At 42.9% G+C, this 22,277-nt stretch overlaps 1 protein-coding gene across 1 annotated transcript in view; it reads left to right on the forward strand.

Moving 5' to 3' along the window:
* Window positions 1-22,277, forward strand: part of LOC126236189 (protein masquerade) — a 231,556-nt gene that overhangs the window by 182,323 nt on the left and 26,956 nt on the right. Inside the window, exons 3-5 of the mRNA XM_049945292.1 lie at window positions 3,335-3,410; window positions 10,125-10,585; window positions 18,381-18,657. Coding sequence (XP_049801249.1) covers window positions 3,335-3,410; window positions 10,125-10,585; window positions 18,381-18,657 — 814 coding nt within the window. The remainder of the gene's footprint in view (window positions 1-3,334; window positions 3,411-10,124; window positions 10,586-18,380; window positions 18,658-22,277) is intronic.

A 22,277-nucleotide genomic window follows, 5' to 3' on the forward strand; every position in this document is an offset into this window, starting at 1 on the left:
GGACTTTGTGCTCGGCGAGACATTCACGATAAATGCAAGCTAGGTAAGGAGCCAATGCCGTAGAGTAATCTTTGTAAAATCGAACTGGGATTCCATGCAGACCTGGTGATTTATTTGGTTTCAAATCTTTCAGTTGTTTCTCTGCTCCAAGTATGCTTATTATTATGTCGTCCATACTGGATGGTATGTTTGCGCAATTTTCCCGTGTGAACGATTTCTTGAAAGTGAAATTTAAAACTTCAGCTTTCGTTTTGCAATCTTCAACTGTCATACCAGACTGGTCAACAAGGTACTGAATGGAAGGCTTAGACCCGCTTAGCGATTTTAAGTAAGATCAGAATTTCCTCGGGTTCTCTGCCAGATCTCTCGCTAAGGTGTGATGGTGGTAGTTGTATGCTTCGCGCATAGATCTTTTCACAGACGTACGAATCTCTACCAACCTCTGCTTGTCGTCATTTGTACGTTCCATTTCGAACAGAGTGTGCAACAGCCTCGGCTTCCTCAGCATTTTCGTTATTAAACCATCGTGGGTCTTTCCATTCTTTATCCACTTACTAGGCACATAACTCTCCAAACCACGATTTACAATCTGCTTAAACTTTGCCCATAATTCCTCTACATACATCTTACTGGAACTAAGTGATACCAGTTCACTGTCTAAGTGAGATGCTAATAACTGTTTATCTGCTCTATCTGGCAGAAACACACTCCTAGCCTTCTTGACTGATTTATTAACTTTCGTAAGTAAGTTGCTATAATGACATCATGATCGCTTATCCCAGTTTCTATACTTACATTTTCGATAAGGTCCGGCCTATTTGTAGGTACTGGGTCTAAGATGTTTCCATTGCGTGTGGGCTGCCGAGCTTGCTACTGTAGCCCCACAATGAATCTATAGACGCCCCAGTCTGTACTGGGCAGGTTAAAATCGCCTCAAACTAGCATTGCATGTCCTGGATATTTACGTGCTATTGCCCGTAGACTTTCTTTGAGCGGCTCTAGAACTGTCACAGCAGAATCGGGTGTCCGGTATAAAAGATCCAGCAATTAAGTTAGTTTCACCTACATCTGTTATAAGCGACCAGACGACTTCATTGTCACACTCAACTTCGACTTCAATAGAGACGATATTTTTGTCAACTGCAATGAACAGCAGTCCCCCTCCTATGGCCTCTAATCTGTCTTTCCGATATACGTTCCACGACTCGCTAAATATCTCAAGAGCTTTCCACCTCGGGTTTCAGCCAGCTCTCGCTCCCAAGAATAATTTGAGCGCGGTAACTGGTAGCAGTCTTGTATTGATCCTCGACAGCTGGAAGTGATTCTTTTTGGGCCAGTGGTCACCATCACTTAGGATCGAACTGGTAGCACCAGGTCTCATCCCTTGTGGCGATAGTTACCACATCAGGCGGATTTCGATCAAACGTTACAATGAAATCTCCAACAGTTCTAGCCGTCGTGCCTTTTCCATTTCAGTCAATTTGTGCCTCAAATATGGGCAACGCAGATTCCTGTTATCAAGTCTTTGTGAGCAATCACAACACCGTCGTTGCTAACCCTAGTTCCTGTGATATCAATCTGTGAGACAGTCGCCCATTTTATGCCAACATCTTTCTTACTTGCTGAAAGCTGTCTATCGTTACGTTTGTTTACGGTCGACACGAAGATGGCGCAACATGAGAATTAGCATCCTTGCCGTCCTGAAATTGTTCCGATCAATTGTACACACAGTGTATGCTCACAGCTTCTTTTCCGAATTAACATACTATGCTTTCTCGCCGCCGTTTTTTTGTTACTTGTAACAAAACTCACATGTTTCAAAATACAGTGCGATATCCATAATAACAACTATGTGAAGCTTAACATTCGCGATAAGTGCGATGATGGCGTAACTTGAATTCTAACACATCCGAAATTTCCTGGCAGATTAAAACCATTTGCCGAACCTAGACTCAAACTCGGGGCCCTTGCTTTTCGCGAGTCAAACACGATGCACGACGCACGACCTCCACTCACAGCTTTATTTCCGCCAGTATCTCGTATGCTACCTTCCCAACGCCACAGAAGGCTACGGCTAAGCCATGTCTCTTACTTTCTTGAGTGGTGCCAGTCTTGCGAGGTTCGCAGGAGAACTTCTGTGAAGTTGGAAAGGTAAGAGACGAAGTACCGGCCCAAGTAAAGCTGTGAAGGCGGGTCCTGAGCCGTGGATGCATAGCACAGTCGGTAGAGGACTCGCCTGCGAAAGGCAAAAGTCCCGACATCGAGTCTCGGTTCGGTACACAGTTTTAACATGCCAGAAATATTCATATTAGTGAACACTCCGCTGCAGAGTGAAAAATTCATTCTTCAAACGCATTTGGTTGAAGCCAAGTAAAGTATACCTATTCTATATTTTTTCTATGGTGTTTCTGTTATATTTTAGTACACAATCCATTCAATCGAATTTTTCATTTCCTATGTACATTTCGAATTAAGAATGAATTAAAATCAATACAACAAAACTAAACGACATGTGAGTGCAAATTTTTGACCAAAAATTATTTTATTGTTACATAGGAAGTTACAGTGATTACTCGTAGATTGTGTCCGCATTCGTTAGGAGCATTTTCTGGAATTCCATGAAAGGGACAAACAGAATTTTCTAAACCGTTGCAGTGTGAACCAAAAGATACATTGCTTCTTTTCGATTCACCTAGCGCAATTTTGTTTAAAAATAAGAAAACGAGAATATATAGGTGACTTTATACAAAAGAAATTTTGAGCAGACGAATAAGAAACGAGGATGTCAACCATGTTTTTAGGGATGTTCCCGTGTCTCTGATGTCATTCCTTCCGTTGCATCAAAAAGCTGCCTAAAGTTAAAGGAAAGCGACTCCTGCTCCAACCGTAATAGCTGATCAGTTGCCATCGTTACACTGCCTATGTGTCAGAGCACAGCAGTCTCGTCAGACCGCGTAGATCATAATGTGGAAGTGGTTTTGCAGTTTACTGTGAACGCTGCACTTCGAGAGCTTGTCATGTTATAATAGTGATGACTGATAACATGGAGACTGGGGATGTTAAACGCTGTCGCAATAAATGAACCGCTTCTGTTTATCTTTCCGAAGAGCCTAAATAGAAAGGATTATCGTTTGGCCTTTACTGATCAACCATGTTACCTAGCTTTTAAAAGTGCTTTCAGCGTTTCGTTTTTATGTTGGGTTTATTTTATCATTTCAAATAATCTGATAGATGTTTCAGCTAGATAACATTTTTCTATTGTAAGACAGATCACGTTCTGTAAGTGTAGCATATTTCAGTATTGACAGTGAATGTTGTGTGCATCTTGTTGCAGTCTTCAGATCCTCCATCGAAGTCCGAATCTTCTACGACGTCTTCGCCCCCCACAGCATCGGACAAAAAGGACACGGGTAAGGGGAAACCTATCTTTTATATTATCCTGCGTTATGCTTTCAGGTCTTTTGACTTTTTCCATTTTGTAAGTCGCTACTGAAGCTTGCATTTTCACATTGTTTGTTTATTCGAGAACTGTCTTTCTGTTATTAATGCCGTTACAACAGGGTGGAGGCGAAATAAAGGTGCATGCCCTCTGTTGCGAAAACGGTTTGTATCTGGCACTATTCGTTACGTTATATCTTAGGTAATATTATGGTTGAACGAATTACTTAGAAGTAATGTTATGATGGAAAGAATCACTGAGAGGTAAAACGAAATTTTCAACCTGACATCACAGAGGGATGTCAACATGGTTTCTCGCTCATGAGGTAAAACTCCTACTGCTGTATTCTTTTCTCCCGTGCCATTCTTCTGTTGGAATCCTCTCAAAATACTCTGGAAAATGCCTTATACCAGTAGCAGACACATTCTCACTCTTACTTGTAGCTTGACGTCTCTAGATTTTGACCAGGAAATAATTTTTTCCACATTATTATATCTTGGCAGTATACAGACGAACTGCGTGTAACTTGCGCTGGCAATAGCTGTTCACCCTGTCCAAACGATTTACCGTTGTATTATGCTCCGTACTTGACTGTTGTAGTATAGTGCATTGAAGGCAACGCACACAACAATCAGAAGCGTGTGTGTGACCTCGATAACACTTCTAGGCGGTAAGCAGGATTGCTTGTTCTACTCCCGAGTTCGCTCTGGAACAGCTAAGTTATTCCCTACCTTCATCTTACGACAAAGTTCACTAGCTATCGCCATCAGACACGGGTGGTAAATAATGCGTTCGTAAATATGTTTGTTTTATTATTATTATTGTTATTATTATTCAACATCGCACTGACTCTGACGTAGCCAGAAAAGGGACGATTGTTTGGATTTATCTTCGTTCAAGAATCAATCCTACCACTATTTTGCAAAATGTATCACCAAACTTTTGCTTCAGTAGATCTAGAATGCACACAATGTGTCCCTCTCCTTCAATCATGGCTAATATCTACAACTGACATACAATTCAGTGACAGTAAAAACACACTCAGTTGGAATCTTCTCGAAGAGACTCGAGTACGGGTTCTACATTGTTACTCATTGTCAGCGTCAGTGTTCCAGAATCAGATTTCGTTCGCGTCCTTATTAATACAAAACAGCGTAAAATACTTTTAGGCGTTTTCTTAAATCAAAAAGTGACGTAGTTAAACGCTGTGACTATGTGGTGACACCAAGTAGGAAAAGACTTTACATTAAAGTCAAATTTTGGTCCAAGTTGCGACCAGAATCAAACTTGAATTGGGTTCTTGGGAGGTCTCTGTTATAGATTCTATTTTGTAACTACTATCGTGTGTTATTATCAACATTTCTGGGTTCTTCATTCTATATCTTTGCAAATTATTGCATAACGCTCACCTTAACGGTCCTTAACACTAATATTAGGCTTCTCCGTACTATACCATTTGCCTATGCCCCAATAGAGGGTGGACGAAGCTTCTATGTTACACATTCACATGGGTTATATCGTGCTGTTACGATCCTGACAGACCCCCTTCATAAACTCTCCAAATATTGGAAACAGTTCTCTAGAACAGGTTGCACAGTATCTTTACATGTTATAGATCACGGAAAACCTGTACGTTTTCCATTCTCCTTCCTCATTGAATTCATGTGTTTGTTCCTTTGCTTATTATTATAAGCGTTATCCCTAAATATCCAAACAAACTGATACGCTTCGTAAGATTAGCACTAATGATGTAATCAATTTTTTTTTAAAGCCGACGTGTGTACAGCCTTTTAGCTAGTTTTTCATATACAGAGCATGTTTCGGAATAAGTTCATTATCAACAGCCATCCTGCTCAAAACCTTAATACCCATGAAGAAGAGTTTACCGATATCTCGATATATAAAAGTGTGTTAAGCTCTAAGTGCAAACTTACTTGCATAAAAAAATTAATAACATATATTTTCAGTACACATGCTCTAAGATGTGTAGTCCCGAGGTGCCGGAATTTATCCACACACACCTAAGTCTGCATTCAGATAATAACATGTATTTGTAAGTGGAGACAATCTTTAAACGATTCATTATTTGTACTTATGTCTTGGACAGGCTAAATGTTGATAAGCACATGGGACATAAAATCAATCCCCCCCTCCAAACATCACCTCAGGTTAATACCGTCTTTCCGCCTCTGGCCTTGATAATTGTCTCGACTGAACGAAGATGAAAGTCCATAAGTTTCTTCAGGGATGCCGTATAAACTTTTCGATGTAACCACCTTTCTGGGGAAAACACTTGTCAAATAAGTCAGTAAAAGTAAAAGTCTTTTAGAATGTTAATCTTGAAAAACCAAGATGAAATAAAAGTTCTTGAAATTGGACGGGTGCAGTTCAACATCTCACTTTGTACTGGATCCCTCACACAATTTCTCGTGGGTCTTGTATCGTCTCGCTAACAATTCGAACATTGTTGCATACAGTAATGTCGTTAATTACAATCAAAGAAGTTGTTCAAAATTGCAAAAAATGTTATCATTCGGGGATTACAACAGAACAAGATGAAATAGGATCCAAAGTCAAATAAACATCTGTCGTTTTCATGGAAAAATAAGTGAACTGTTTCAAAAATGTGGGTACATTATTTTTTACTGTAGATGGAATTTCAATATATAATCCAGTAGCCTAAATAAAAACTTCGTTTGCATTGTCAGTTAGTTTCACGTTGCTAATTACACGACTACGAAGTAATTAGATGCCGCTATGTGAAACAACAGTATAGCAAGTTGACTGTATGACAAACAGTGTTGTTACAGATTCCTAACAATGTAACATACAGTATATTTGGTGCTTTTTTGTTATCGAATGGTTTGTATGTAAGAAGTCCTAATTGCAATTAATTGATTCGAAGATACATGTTCCTACCAATGTATGGACGTAATATTAGCCAAAACTCCGCCATAAAATTGTTGAAAATCACATTGCAGAGCTCAAAAGGTGAAATTAAGTATATGGGCCCTACCTAATGACTTAACAATTAAACAAGCGATCCAAATCAGCTTCGAAATTTTATGAAAAAACGTTACGTTTCAAGGCTGAAACATCTCACTGACGATTAGATCCCACAGAGCTACCAAAATGCGATGAAACTGTTTGCTATGGTTCACCCGCTGTTCTGAATACTCGCGCACGTTTCCTATGAAGTTAGGATACGGTGGTTTAGAGGGCCAGTCGAGTTCTATACAGTGCCAGAGCACTAGTCAAGACAGGAAGGTATGCCCTCAGCCCTGTGAACACCGCTATTGTCGTATTGGAAGGTGGAAGTGACCATAGTCAGTACGAAGGTGTAGAACCGAGGGCAACAGAGAGAATCTTGAAATGAACATCCTGGTCCATAGTCATGGTAACCTCAATGACTTGATCCTTGTCATGGTACGAACAACACTCCCATTACACCACAGAACCATCTCCGGCCTGAACTATGCCTTCCACATGCTGTGGGTTAAAGGTGTCATGGGGCCGTCGATGCACTCAGCGCTATTCGCCATTTAATAGAAGCAAAATCGCTAATCGTGGGCCGCACTACACACCTCCAGACAGCTAATGCCGAATTTTTTTTATGTTTGACCCTTGAAGATGTACAGTTTTATGTGCTGCTGTGAGCTATGGCCTCTTGCAAGGTACCGAACACCATTGTCCATTCCACGCAGTTCCCTTCGTAATTTTCACTCGGAAACCGATTGAGATGGACCGGCATTCATTAATAGTAGCGGTTCCTTTTGGGTCCCGATTAGATACCCATTAACAACGTGTGACACTTGTCTCTGGCCCCCGTTGGTTAGTATGTTTGCGTAACATGGCTGCGAGTGGCACACCATTACTTGTACACGCGTTAGACTGTATGCGTTGATACACCAGTAAATTTTGGAAATTTGTGGTAAGTTCCTAAGTGACCAAACTGCTGACGGCATCGGTCCCTAGGCTTACACACTACTTAATCTAACTTAAACGAACTTACGCTAAGGACAACACACACGCCCATGCCCGAGGGGAAACTCGAACCTCCGACGGGGGGAGCCGCGCTGACCGTGACAAGGCGCCGTAGACCGCGCGGAACACCAGTAAATCAGGCATCTTTATTCACGATGTGATCATGGACGCGTCCAAAGGCGACAGCTCCTTCCTCCCATATTGTCAAGCATCCTCGTCGACCTACGTCACTGCGCTGATTCCATACAACCGACTGGCACATTCACACTATTTCACTGTCATCCTTACCACGGTGGGAGGTCATATGACATCTTGGTACCAGTTCTACGTCATATACAGCACTCTAAAGCGATCAGTGAGTTCTTTTGAGGAGGTAATTACTGTTTGGTCTGCTGAGCTTACTGTAATCGTTCTGAAATGTGTCCAGTATAGTAGCAATGAACCACAAATTGCAGTTCAAATATACCGGGTGGTTATAATTAAAGTGCAGCTACTCGCAGAGGTCCAGTGGGTGTTGTGTAACAATCATCGTATGGCAGCGAAACTTGATAGATATGCTAATGTGTTAATGCGGAACCGTGTTCGCTGGAAAAAATTGGTTCCAGTTTCGGCCGCCAGGCGTAAATCACGCGCTATAAATGCAAGAAAGACGTATAGAAATGTTTCCGCATGTAATGGGTTAGGAATGGGACGTGGGCAGAAAAGGCCATGCACGTGAGACAGACGTAACGTTGATTTTATTACTAACCGCAACTTACACAGTTTGTTCAGGATGGGGACTGGGGACGTCGACGAGATGCTGTATCCGTAAAACAACGTGATCAACACTTGCTCGCAGCAGTTCTGATAGGATCTGAGCGACATGTTCCTGTATACTGGCCTGTAGATCAGGTAGTGACCAAACGAGTCCCTGGTAAACGCGTTCTCTTACATGTCCACGGGGCGATAAGTCACATGGATTCAGATCAAGTGATCTTGCAGGTCATTCCTAAGGAAAACCTCTGGTAATAAAATGTTCGGGGTAGGTTCTGTTAAAATCTTTCACTGGGCGAACGACTTGAAGTGTTGCCCCATCTTGCAAGAAAACAATGGTTTCCACGCAGTTGAACTCTCTAAGCAGGAGTCACGTGCTGTACAAGGAGGTCTCGATAACGTGCAGACGCCCCCTTGGTGCATTCTCTTCAAAGAAGAGCCGACGGAGACTAAAGGTGCTTGTGAATCTGCACCACACAGTCACATACAGCGAGTGCAATGGCTACTTCGTGCACAACACGTGATTTAACAAATTCGGCAGTTGTGTGTATGCATTGCACTCTTTTGCGTAAAATGTACCTTGTCACTCGATAGAATATTGCCGGACACACGTAATTAACTTCGATGCATCCCAGAAAGTGAACAGCAAATTCAGAACATTGCTGCGGATCATAAGGTTTCAGTTGCTACTCTGTCTGGATCTTGTACGGGTACCAGTGTAAAACAGACAACAAAACTTTCCGTACTGTTGACCGTAGGATATACAATTCTTGTGACACGGCACGAGCACTAGCACTGCTCGGGGTACGTGCAGTATTTTTCAATTACAGCAACAGCAACCTCGTCAATAACTTCCAACACGATAGGAGACCACACCAAGTGCAACTATCTTCGTTGATCCATTATGGATCGTGGGACGACGGCTGGCATGAACTTCTTGATGCAATAATTTACCAACAGCCGTATATATTGTAGAAATTTATTTTATGAACTTCTATGTGCTACCAGTTTCGGCATTACATTGATGAGCCGGCCGCGGTGGCCGTGCGGTTCAAGGCGCTTCCGTCCGGAACCACGAGACTGCTACGGTCGCAGGTTCGAATCCTGCCTCGGGCAAACATGTGTGTCATGTCCTTAGGTTAGTTGGGTTTAAGTAGTTCTAAGTTCTAGGGGACTGATGACCTCAGATGTTAAGTCCCATAGCGCTCAGAGCCATTTGAACCATTTTTTACATTGGTACCATCTTCAGGCCCCACTCGTCATAGTCGTGAAACCAAGAGCTGTTGCAGGACGATTGATTCACGGATCCAGTTATATGGCTCGTTCCGTGTATAGCGGTTTTACGACTATGACGAGTGGGGCCTGAAGATGGCATCAATGTAATGCCAAAACTGGTAGCACATAGAAGTTCATAAAATGAAATAAATTTCTACAATACATACGGCTGTTGGTAAATTATTGCATCAAGAAGTGCAACTACGTTCCCGAATTTCATTACCATCTTTTTCAAACTATTTAATGACATCGGACCTTTCAGTCGGCAATACTCTCTCAATGCTACCGTTAATTGCTACTGTGCAGATAAAACAGTTTCACTAACAGAGCACGGTGTCTCTTCTCCGTAGCCATACTGTTCATTCACGTTTATTCTTGTGAAATGACAGCGTAGATGTCATAACGTCATACGAACAGTGTACAACGCCATATTTGCACCTAGTGGCCAAAACTGGAACTAATTTTTTCCCAGCGTAAATCTGTACCGTATTAAGGCATTATCTTATCTACCATGTTTCGCTGCCATAAGATAAGTACGGTCCACACTGGATCTCCATGAGTATTTTAATGATAACCACCCGGTAGTGACTGTGTCGTTGTTTTAGAAGTTGTCGTTAGCTGTCAGATATTGTTGCGCCCTCCCCCTGGCTGAGCCTGCCGCCGGTGTCCGCAGTGAAGCCCTGCCCGGGCCTGTGCGTGGCGGAGCGCATCGCCGAGTACTGCGACGCGGTGCTGGAGGCGGCCGAGCTGTGTGGCGCCGGCATGCGCTGCTGCGTGTCCCGCGACGCCTTCCCCGAAGCTCAGCCGCCGCCCAGCCTGGCCGAGCGCAACGCCAGCCGGCCCACGGCGCCGCCGCCCACGCCCTCTTCGCCGCCCCCCGCCGGCGCTCACCCGTCGCCGTCCCCGTCGCCCGCGGCGCCGAAGCAGCCGCCGCCGCCGCCGCCGCCCAAGCGCGTGCCCAAGCCTTGCCGCGGCGAGTGCGTGGGCAGCTTCCTCGCGCTGCTCTGCGAAGACATCGACACCGAGGCGACGTGCCCTGACGACGGCAACTGCTGCGTCACCTACTACTCCCCGCTGGCGCCCTCCTCGCCGGTTCCCGCGCCTCTCAGCACCACCACCACGGCGCCGCCGCAGGTACCTATAAGAGTCTAGAATAAGAGCACCGTAAATGCTGCGCTAACCTACAGTTCACAAGACTTCGTGCACACGTGGCGTCACTTTCACGTCATACGGAAATATCAAACATGGCAGGAACTGCTATGAGCTTCTGTTAGCATTCGATGCGGACTGCTTGGGAGACAACATATCGGATTCCGTAGTCGATAGTTTTCGTATCACAACTTGGGTATTGTGAAAGTATGCCGTCTCAGGCCAATGGCACACTGAAGATTTATAAAAACACGTCTTACTTGGTACGATTTGAACCTTCACAAGATCTAACAAGGGAACATCCCCATCGCACCCCCCTCAGATTTAGTTATAAGTTGGCACAGTGGATAGGCCTTGAAAAACTGAACACAAATCAATCGAGAAAACAGGAAGAAGTTGTGTGGTACTATGAAAAAAATAAGCAAACTATACAAACTGAGTAGTCCATGTGCAAGATAGGCAACATCAAGGATAATGTGAGCTCTGGAGCGCCGTGGTCCCGTAGTTAGCGTGAGCAGCTGCGGAACGAGAGATCCTTGGTTCAAGTCTTCCCTCGGGGGAAAAGTTTATTTTTTTATTTTCGCGAAGTTATGATCTGTCCGTTCGTTCATTGACGTCTCTGTTCACTGTAATAAGTTTAGCGTCTGTGTTTTGCGACCGCACCGCAAAACCGTGCGATTACTAGACGAAAGGATGTACCTCTCCAATGGGAACCGAAAACATTTGATCGCAAGACCATAGGTCAACCGAGTCCTCCACAGGAAAACACGCCTGATATGTTCTACACGATACTGGTGACGGCATGTGCGTCACATGACAGGAATATATTGTCGATCCACCTAACTTGTACACTTGGCGAATTTGTAAAAAGATTCTTCTACCTTGCCCGATTTAGGTTTTCTTGTGGATGTGATAATCACTCCCAAAAAAGCGATAAAAACATAAGAGTCTGTCACATAAACTGCAACAAATGAATGTAACAGTTTCACAGTCGCACAGTTTTCCCTGTGCTCTGTCAAAACATATGCTTTTAACGTTTTCAAATTTTTCCGTGTGTAGACCGTCAAATCCTGCATATATCCAAGCAAATCTGAACATGTCCTGGAATTTTGCAGAGCGGAGTTGATTATGCGTGAGTGCCTGAACTTTGATAATTGTCTGAAAATAAAAAATTAAACTTTTCACTCGAGGGAAGACTACCAAGGAGCCCTCGCCGCGGTGGTCTAGCGGTTCTGGCGCTGCAGTCCGGAACCGCGGGACTGCTGCGGTCGCAGGTTCGAATCCTGCCTCGGGCATGGGTGTGTGTGATGTCCTTAGGTTAGTTAGGTTTAAGTAGTTCTAAGTTCTAGGGGACTTATGACCTAAGATGTTGAGTCCCATAGTGCTCAGAGCCATTGGAACCATTTTTTTGAGCCCTCGTTCTGCAGCTGCTCACGCTAACCACGGGACCAAGGCGCTTCTAAGCTCACATTATCCTTGATGTTGCCCATCTTGCGCATGGACTACTCAGTTTGTAGATTTTGCTTATTTTTTTCATAGTTCCACACAACTTCTTCCTGTTTTCTCGATTGATCTGTGTTCAGTGTTTCAAGGCCTATCCACTGTGCCAACTTATAACTAAATCTGAGGGAGGTGCGATGGGGAGGTTCCCTTGCAAGTTACACAAAAATGGCCGAAATCTTTGGAGTACATAGCGTTGTAGTGGTTATAAACATGGAGCTACGAAGTGTACACTGATCAGCCATAACATCAAGACCACAGACCTAATATCGATATAAACCTGTCCAGGCGATAGCAGCGTCACCTGGCGAGGAATGACTGCTAGTCAGACATGCGCACGGCGCATGTAGTATCAGTGAGCATGCTGTCCGTGTGTAGAATGGGGAAGGAGCGCGATCACGTTTGTTGACCGATGCAGATTGTGATGACACGGAGGCTCGGCAGCAGCGTTTCGGAAACTGCACGACTTGTCGGGTATTCGAAGAGTGATGTGGTGAGTATCCTCAACACGTGGCGAAGCCAAGATGAAACCGCGTCCAGACATCGGGGGATTGAGCGGCCACCTCTCGTTACAGGTGTCGGAAGTAGCAGGCTTGGCAGATTGGTAAAACAGGACAGGCGGCGAACTGTGGCGGATCTAACATCAGTCTTAAACGCAGGGAAGAGTAAAAGTGTGGATGAACTCACAGTGCACCGAACACTGCTAACGATAGACCTCGGCAGCCGATGATCCATGCTTGTGTCAATGTTAACACCATAACATCGGCATCTACGACTGAAATGGGCACGTGACCATCGACACTGGACGTTGGCGCAGTGGCAGAGCGCTGCATGGTCTGATGAATCCCGATATCTTCTTTATCATGCCTATGGGAGGGCGCGAATCCATCGACTTCCAGGGGAACACGTCCTTGACACCTGTACTGCGGGAAGGAGAAAAGCTGGCCCCCCAGCTCGCCAGATGTGAACCTGTCGAACACATCTGGGATGCGACTGAACGTGGCGTCAGAGCTCATCGCTGCCATCCCCGGAATTTAGGGGAATTTTGTAACTTCTGTTTGCGGAAGTGGTGCCAACTCCATCCAGCGACGTACTAAGGCCTCTTTGCTTCCATGCTACGACGTGTCGCCGGTGTTATTCGTGCCAAAGTTGAACATACCGGCTATTAGTTAGGTTCTCATGATGTTCTGCCTCATCAGTGTAGAGTTGCAAAATAGATGGTTCACGTAATGCCATATTCGATTTTTTTTTTCGTCTTCGCATTTCTAAAACGTTTTGTAAAGTTGCACAGGTGACACCAATGCACAAGAAAGGAAATGGAAATATTCTGCTGAATTTTAGACCCGTGTCATTGACATCCATAAATTGTATTATTTTTGTAATCCAAACCCAAACCGTGTTTCAAATTATGAAACACCTCGAGGAAAATGCTCTATCGAAAAATAACCAGTACGGATGTAGAAAATATCGTTTTTGTGAAACAAAACTGGCTTCTCATTCCCAGAAAGTAATGAAGCTATCGACAGGGTATCTCAAGTTGGTTTCGTATTTCCAGATTCCCAGAAGTCTTTCGACACTGCTCCTCACAAGCGACTTCTAATGAAATAGTGTGTCTATGGTGTATCGTCTCAACTGTGCGATTGGTTTCGCGATTTCCTGTCAGAAACTTCACAGTTCGTAGTAAATGACGGGAAGTCATCCTCAAGGAAGCGTCATAGTTCCTCTACTGTTCAAACGATTTGGCAAACAACCCGAATGGCCCTCTTATACTGTCTGCAGATAATGCCATCATTCACCGTTTGGTGAAGTCATCAGAAGATAAAAACTAACTGTTTCTCCACGTGAGTACTAAAAAATTCCGTTAACTTTCAGTTATATGATAAATCACACAAATTTAAAGACTGTCGATTCAATTAAAAACCTAGGGTTTGCAATAAATTACGAACAGCTTAAATTGAAACCGAGACGTAGAACATGTTTGGTGGAAGGCGAACCAAAGACTGCGTTTATTGGAAGAACACTTAGAAAGTGCAACAGATCTATTAAAGAAATAGCCTAGGCTACACTATCCTTGTCCGTCCTCTTCTGGAATACTGCTGCGCGGTATGGGATTCTTATCAAAAAGGATTGAAGGAGAACAGGGCAAAAATTCAAACAATAGCAATTCATTTCGTCATCCGTGTGATCGAAAATGTGGATAAACCGGAAAGTCAGAAAAAATAGGATGACATGGATTCGATGCTATAAACACAGCTGTGTTATTTTCACATAAAGAACAAATTATACATTATTTTCACATAAATGATGACTAGATATTGCAAGAAAACGGTGAGTTTTATTCACTGATATAATCAGTGAGTTTCTTTTGAGCCAGCATCGTATGTCGTTTATATGTAGCAAGACTACGTACGTAGACATTTCACCATCAATAGTTCAGCTGAAGTCGTTTCCGCCTGGGTTTCTAAATAAACAGTCATTTTGTGCAACTGTGTTGCTGTCTCTGAGTGTGGCATAATGTCTTCATATTTAGCCCCAATTTCATCAACTAATCCATCATCACTATCTCCAGCCGAACAAACGACGACAGAAATAACTTCGCAGCCAGTGAGTCATGTCGTTAACACCTGTCTGAGAATTATGGACTACTAGTCTTCCATTCTGACACTGTTGGAGTCAACATCAAATTCAGCAACAATTTTTTTCAGCACTTTTCTTTTATCTATCCTGTCAGTGCCTGTAACTTTTTGTCCATAAACACTACTACCTTCTTTCTCATTGCTGTCATTTTACACTCGCAACATGCGGGAGCATACAATACATTACAACTCAGTGTCAACTAGTTAAATGACACATTTCCGAGGATTTCTGCATTGCGGTTGCTTGAATTTAACTTTAATTATCCTCGCAGAACATTTTTGCTGATATTACGTCCAAAATATTAAACAATATATAGGAACTGTACTAAAAAAATCGACCCGATGAACTAGAAATCTAAATTAATGCCGGGTGGATAAACGAAGTCCCATTGTAACACCAAATAGGTGAGAGGGTGTCACGTATATGAGAAGCGAGATGTGGTGGTAATCATTAAGAACAAGCGTTTTTCGTTGTAGCCGGATATTTTCAAGACATTTTCAATCATTAACTTTCTCCTCCAGATGCTAATATATATAATTAAGCATTTTTTTTAAAAACCAGTTGTATAACGTGTGGACAGTTAAGCCATCTTTCGTCAGTCGTGCACCTTCTCGTATCTTTAAATAGGTCTTTTACCGTGTAAAATGAGATATTTGTAAATAAATTGAGGTTCTTTAATGTCTTGATAAATTTATCGGTCTTCAAACAGAAGTTTCCGTTAGTTTGCAATAGCTTCTATTTCAAATTGTATTTGACTTATAACTGGTTTTTGATAATATTTGTATTTAATTTGACTTCATTTATTATTGGTAGAGAGACTATTATATACTGTATTGACAAGAATTTATGGATTGCAATACTTTTGAATTTTAATAGAATATTTGTTCCTACTTACATAACCATGTTGTACTGTGGAACATTTATTTCACGTTTGGAAAAACTGACTTTTCTGGAGTAATTTTTTTAATTTCAGGAAAAGACTGCAAAACACAAAAAGTGGATAGTGTAATTTAAAAATGGAAGAAGAAAATTTATTAAACTTCAGTTACGGGGCTGAGTAGAAGAGAAAGCGTGGAAAGTAGTCCAAGTCACAACAGTCAGCTGTAATGATGCAAATGTAGATAAATGCTCAATCCATACTTTTAAAGGAGCTGTGAAAGACTTACATGAGGTGACACCTTGTGCTGCAATCTGGTCGTCAAATTCAAACATCAAACTGAAAATTCGTTGTGCATGTAAATACATATCTTGCTAACTACCCAAAGCAAACCAGTAAAAATGAGGGAAATAATTTGTAAAGTTTTGAAACTTTGGGAAAACACTCATAGAGGAGGAAGTAATAAGAAACAGGAACACTTCCTCACCTAACGGATGAGCAAGCAACTCCTCTGCGCTCCCACTCCCTTAATTCAATTTTTTTTTTTACCTTCTTTCAATTTTTTTTTCGAAGACATCTGTAATGAGAAAAATATTTCTTGTGAAATTATGCTCAAAGCAGCTCATATCCACGTCTTAAGCAAGTTATCCAGTTTTTGAGACATGTTATATGGAATGTTAAAAAACCCCTTAGCCTATGAGTTTGGCATAGGTTTTCACTTCTATTTCAATTCGGTTAAATTTTTCTTCTGTTTCTTCACAGATACTTACCTTTTGTACGTATAGAAACATTTATGTAGCATATAATTTTTAGCACTAAAATTTGAAAGTAAAAAAACAGAGTGAAATTCCTTTTAAAATTCACATTTATTGGTTCAGAACAATACTGGTTTACAGTTTTTATTTTTTTCAGTACTGTGCACCGTAATATTTGTACTGGAGTCAAAATAATTTGTAATGAGAATTAAGCATTAAGCATTAATCAACAATTATTGCATTATAACGCATTTACAATCATAATATGTACAACCAAGCAACTAAAATACAACAATATCTGCTTAATAAATAAGCTATTGTACACAACTGTTTACAGCAAACCATTCTCCAAATCTTCCGTCAAATCATTGCGAGCCACGTTAGTGCAGCTTTGTCTTCACTGCCTTTAGACGTTTTTGGGCAGTGTAACTCAGCCTTCACAAACTTGTATTTTCTTCTGCAAACTTGAGCTCAACCGCATGAAACCAGTAGTAATATCTTGTCTGAAGCTGGTGGTCGTTTCATGTGAATTGGAGAGATGGATGCGTTTGATTCCCTCCAGCTCTTGTTTCTAGAGTCCAAGCTGTTCGGCCTTAGCTGCAGTTACACTCAGTAGGCGTGGAGGGATGCTGGGTCAATAGTGGGTAGCAAACGAGAGAGTGTGACAGTATTGCTTGCCTGACTCACAACAAGATAAAAATATTTGAAACTGACTGAATAAGACGAAGAAGATGTTTAGCTTCTATTGCTTGTGTAGCTTTCTGGTTAATTTGTTTCTTTACTCATGTTGCTTAACATATTCACGTCGACATACCTTACGCAATTCAGTCATTCCAGCATTTGTGGAAGACTGTGAGCGTCATCTCTCCTTATCAAAGCTACCAACCCCTTCATCACTCTTAATGTCTCTCCTTCCAAAAGAGACTTACTGGAAAAAAAAGAAAAAGAAAAACAGGTGGTATTTTTCTCAGAGTCGATAGAAGAGAAAACAGAGTATGAAGGAACACTGCGCAACACAACAAACTGAAGTGTTCCACACAGCCTTAAAAGTTCATGACATAGTCAGCTAAACTGGACACGTCTACGGAAAAACGGCAGCGACAGTGGTAGGGGAGCGGTGAGTGAGTGGGAAAGAGGAACTTGACGTTTTCATTGTCTGGCACTTAATCCTGATTTCAGTAATACTAAAGACACAAGAAATTTTATCTAGTTGAAATTATACGAAATATTTCGAGACACTTTTCATTTATGAAAGTCACTAGGCAAGCAAGCTGCAAAAACTATGCGTTAACAGAATCCTATTCCCACTCTTATATTTCTAAAGTTGTTAGTCTGGCTTAAAATATGTACAAGACCTTTTTTGCGTAGCAGAGGTTGAAAATACCGTCACAGTTGTAAGGTTCTTTAATTTAGAACACGGCCGGTTTCGGGCTCTTATGCGCCCATCTTCAGGTGTTGTTAGTTCGTGCTGTGACCTCAAGCACTGCGGTGGACTAGTGCAGGACTCGGTGTACCACCAGCGACCACAGAGCACTCCGTCCACCGCGGCGCTCGTGGTCACAGCATGAACTAATAACACCTGAAGATGAGCTGTAAGAGTGCGAAACTGGTCGTGTTCTAAATAAAAGAAACTTACAACTGTACCGGTATTATGAACATCTGGTATAATGCTCAGTTGCGGATATCCCTCCGACAGGATTGTTTGTTTTTTGCATAGAATTGTAATAGGAATATTTTTTTGTAGATACAGTTCTCTTATAAGAATGAACCATTTTGTGCAAAACTGGAATAAATTTACTTATGGTGGGGTGAGGGGGGAAGGAGGGACGCACCGCCCCTATGGCGGGGAGGGGGGGAGAGACTTTTCTGTTTCTCATTACTACACCCCATACGAGTATTTTTCCGAAGTTCCAAAAGTTTATAAATTACTCCGCCATTTGCTGTGTTTTTTTACTAACTTGTCTGGGGTAAACCACATACGACGGAGATGGTGACGGCGCCTCTGCTGCAGTCGACGCACGCGCTGCCGCGGTGCCCGGGCTTCTGCCTGCTGCGGCTGATGTCGGGTCTGTGCGAGCGGCCGGCCGTGGTGATCCCGCACACGTCGACGTGCGGCCGCGACTCGGTGTGCTGCGACAACACGCGCCAGCCGCCCACCACCAGCCGGCCGGCCAGGCCGCGGCCGCGGCCCACGCCGCCCCCGCAGCCCAGCACCACGGCGGCGCCCGACCCGCGGCCCGACTGCCCCGGCTCCTGCATCGTCTCCTACCTCTCCTTCACCTGCTTCCGTGAGTACTCGCCGGCCAGCAAGCTGCACTACTGCTTGCGAAAAATGCAACGCCGAGGAGCAGACGTGGGATTACAATGAAATACACCGACGAAACAAAAAACTCGCAGTACCAAGAAGGAGTTGTGTGACATAAATGAAAGTTGGTAGGCGTGTTTCTGCATCTTCAAGAGAATGCCTATTAAAATTTCGCGCCAGTCGCATAAGAATGGCGCTATTAGCGCCACTACGAGGATGCAATTCAGGAGTCGACCGAAGCGTCCGATCCCACCCGTCGGCTTTGACCCGTGACGTTAGGCTGTTGTGGTGTGTGACGTCACGACGGCGCGGGATTTAGTTTGTGAGAGTGGCGTGTTTGTAGGTGTCGCTTTGATGCGATCGGTGGTGCTCTATGGTGGTGTTTTTGGTTTAGTTTGCGAGTGTGGCGTCGTGTGTGAATTTTGGTAAATTGCTTTTTTTATGTCTTTGGTAAGTATGGATATGACTGACAGGGTCAGCAGTTTTCGGTTGTCGGCTATGATGGGGGACAGTGCGTTGTCTCTAATAAAATTTCTTCAACTATTCGGATTTTTGGATGAAGTCGTGAAGTGTTGAGTATGTCGTGAAGAAATGAGTCTTACTTAAAGTTCCGGCGTCTAGGACCAGGGACGGCTGTATGTGGAGATGTCGTAAGGATAACAGGTCAAGGGAAGTGTTCGATCCCAATGTGTGGCTGTGAATGTTGGGAGCTGCTGTTGAGCTATGTAGGTCAAGAGAAGTGTTCGATCCTCATTTATGGGATCGGGAGCTGCTGTTGAGCTGTATAGGTCAAGGGAAGTGTCCGATTCCAGATGTTTAGTGGTATTTGGGGAGTTTCGTGATGTCGGTTTTTTTCGTCGTTTTGCGTGGTTTTGTATGGGGGTGGGTGTCTAAATTTGTTTATATTTAGTTTGTCCCCACCCAAAAAACCCCTATTTCCCGCGCTTGTCCCGTTAGTGTCATTAGGGTTTTTGTGGAACGTGTGTGTGTTTGTTTTTCGATGTATTTTTGTCCTCATAATGTGTACGTAACGACTTTATATGCGCCAAATTGGAATCGTGGTTTATGGTCGTTTCCGCCATATTTGTGACGTCATGAGTCAAAGCAGACGGGCGGGATCGGACGCTTCCGTATTTCCCAATTCAGATTTGATTTACAAATGTGTTGTAACAGTCTCGAGCATTAGTTACCTTTGAGACTGGACGTCCTGAGTTGATGTTAGTCAAGAATGCCTTTGAGACAACAAATATGTCATTATGAACAACTTAGGAAGAGGTCAGTTGAGGGCCTGCAGCCAACTTGTCTCCGTGCTAGACACACTGGATCTACCTGGAGTTACAGTCAGGGGTGCAATTTCATACGACAGCAGCACCCTCGTGGTTATCCTGCACACCCTGACTGCAAATCTATACATCAGTCTGATGATTCAACCTGTTGTGCTGAGCATTCCAGGGGTGCTTTCCAACAGGATAACAATCGCCCGCATACTGCTTTTATAATCCAACTTGCTCTGCAGAGTGTCATCATGTTGCCTCGGCCTGCTCAATCACCAGATCTGTCTCCAGTTGAGCACATACGGGACATCTTCAGATGACAATCCAACGTCACCCACAACCAGCATTAACCATCCCTGTACTGACTGATTGAGTGCAACAGGCATGGAACTTCATCCTACAAACTGGCATCAGGCACCTGTATGACACAATGCGTGCACATTTGCATGCTTGCACCCAACATTCTGGCAGTTAAACTGGTTATCAATGTACCAGCATTTCACATTTGCAATGGCTTTTCTTACACTTACAATAACCTGTGATCTTCTAATGTTAATGACTTAAATATATTACCTAGACAAATGTATTACCTTAATTTCAGTGCTCTACATTAATTATTTCTTGGTGTTAGGATTTTTTTCGATTGGTATATATTCTACAGATCAGGACCATCTTAGTACACAAATGATTACAGTTACAGTAGTGTACCCGTGCTTTGAGCATGATAATTCGATACAATGTTGGTATCATAGTCTCTAGACACTGTGGCATGGAATCATAATGGGCCTTGTTATGCTGCTGGGGAATATAATGCCGCACGATTTGTAGGTGTGTTCACAAAGCATCGACAGTGGTCAAATTGTCCTTAGTACTTAGGAGTTGAGATCACATGCTGTACGCAATGGCATCCCAAACCATCACACTTGGCACTTGTCCCCTCAACAAAGCAGTTTGCCCGATTGTGTTCACGATGGCAGTGTTTGTGAGACGCTGTTCTAAATATACCCCAGAGAAAAGGAGTGCTCTGGGGTGCTCACTGTAGTGCAGTGGGGACAAGTGAATTCACTGCCCTCTGGTGACATGAAGCCTATAATGCAACAAACAACACGACAGTCAAACAACAAGAACAAATTTGCTGAAAGACAGGTAAACAACACACAGAAATTCTCACTGAGGTATCATTCACTACAGCAAAAAGCATTTTGCAAGATGCACAAAAATGCAATACGTTTGTTCCTCTTAATAAACAGATTTGTCTCCTCCATTGTTGGACTAGCATCACTAGGAAAAATTGAGCTCACAAATTGTTTCCAGAATGAATCTTTCACTTAAGTGAGTGTGTGCCAAAGTGGAATTTGAACCCCTTAAGTATATCTGAATATTTCAGTCAGGAATAAATTTTCCCACAAAATTGAGGACATTAGTTGGAGTCTCAGTCCAGCACATAGTTTGAATCTACAGTGTGTTTCATTTGTGTCATCTTTTACAACCTTAATATAATATTGCTGATCTTACATTTTGGATGCCAAAGACATTAGAATGTTTAAGGGGTTCAGTCACCACTGCCTTCATAAGAGGATGTAAAGCATGTTACAGTTTTTAACACATTATTGGCCGGAAAGCTTTTTGGCACTCTAGTTCTGTTGGATGAAGACTGGTGAAGTAATTACAGTGGCTTGCTAGATAAATCATCCCAATGTTTGCCATATGTGATTTTAGGGAAGAAATGCAAAACCTAAGGATATACACCACTTGAATAAAAGCCATGGAACACCCTCAAGAACAAGGTCATTTCATTGAGAAGTGACAGATAGTTCATCATTGTAATAGTGCACAACACCAAATGAAACACATGTCACAGTAAAGAGTGCCCAAACTGTCACATCAATACACAGTGTAACCACTTCTGGTGGCAATGCAGATGTGTATTCTTGCACGCAAACGGTCATAGATGTGCTGAATGACATCCTGTGACAGATTGCTACAAGCATCTTGTGCCCTTTGTTGCAATTCAGCAATGGTTCTTGTGGGACCTGAAGAACAAGTAAGTTCCCACTTCATCATGTGCTATACATGTTCAACTTGTGAGAGATCTGTGGTTTTGTTGGACAGGGCAGTTTCTGTACACCATAAAAAGCATGTTTTGCTTCTGTGGCCAATGGGGATTTGCTCTGTACTGCTGTAAAAGTACATCACCTTCCTGTCAAAGAAGTGGCAGTAGCATGGGGATAACAGACTGTGCAATGTAGTGGTCACTGGTTATTTTACCCTGCAGAAACACCAAATGTGACTATGAGTTGTACCTCCATCCCACGAAACCTGTGTGTCA

This window comes from Schistocerca nitens, chromosome 1 (assembly GCF_023898315.1).
Source record: "Schistocerca nitens isolate TAMUIC-IGC-003100 chromosome 1, iqSchNite1.1, whole genome shotgun sequence".
NCBI lineage: Eukaryota > Metazoa > Arthropoda > Insecta > Orthoptera > Acrididae > Schistocerca > Schistocerca nitens.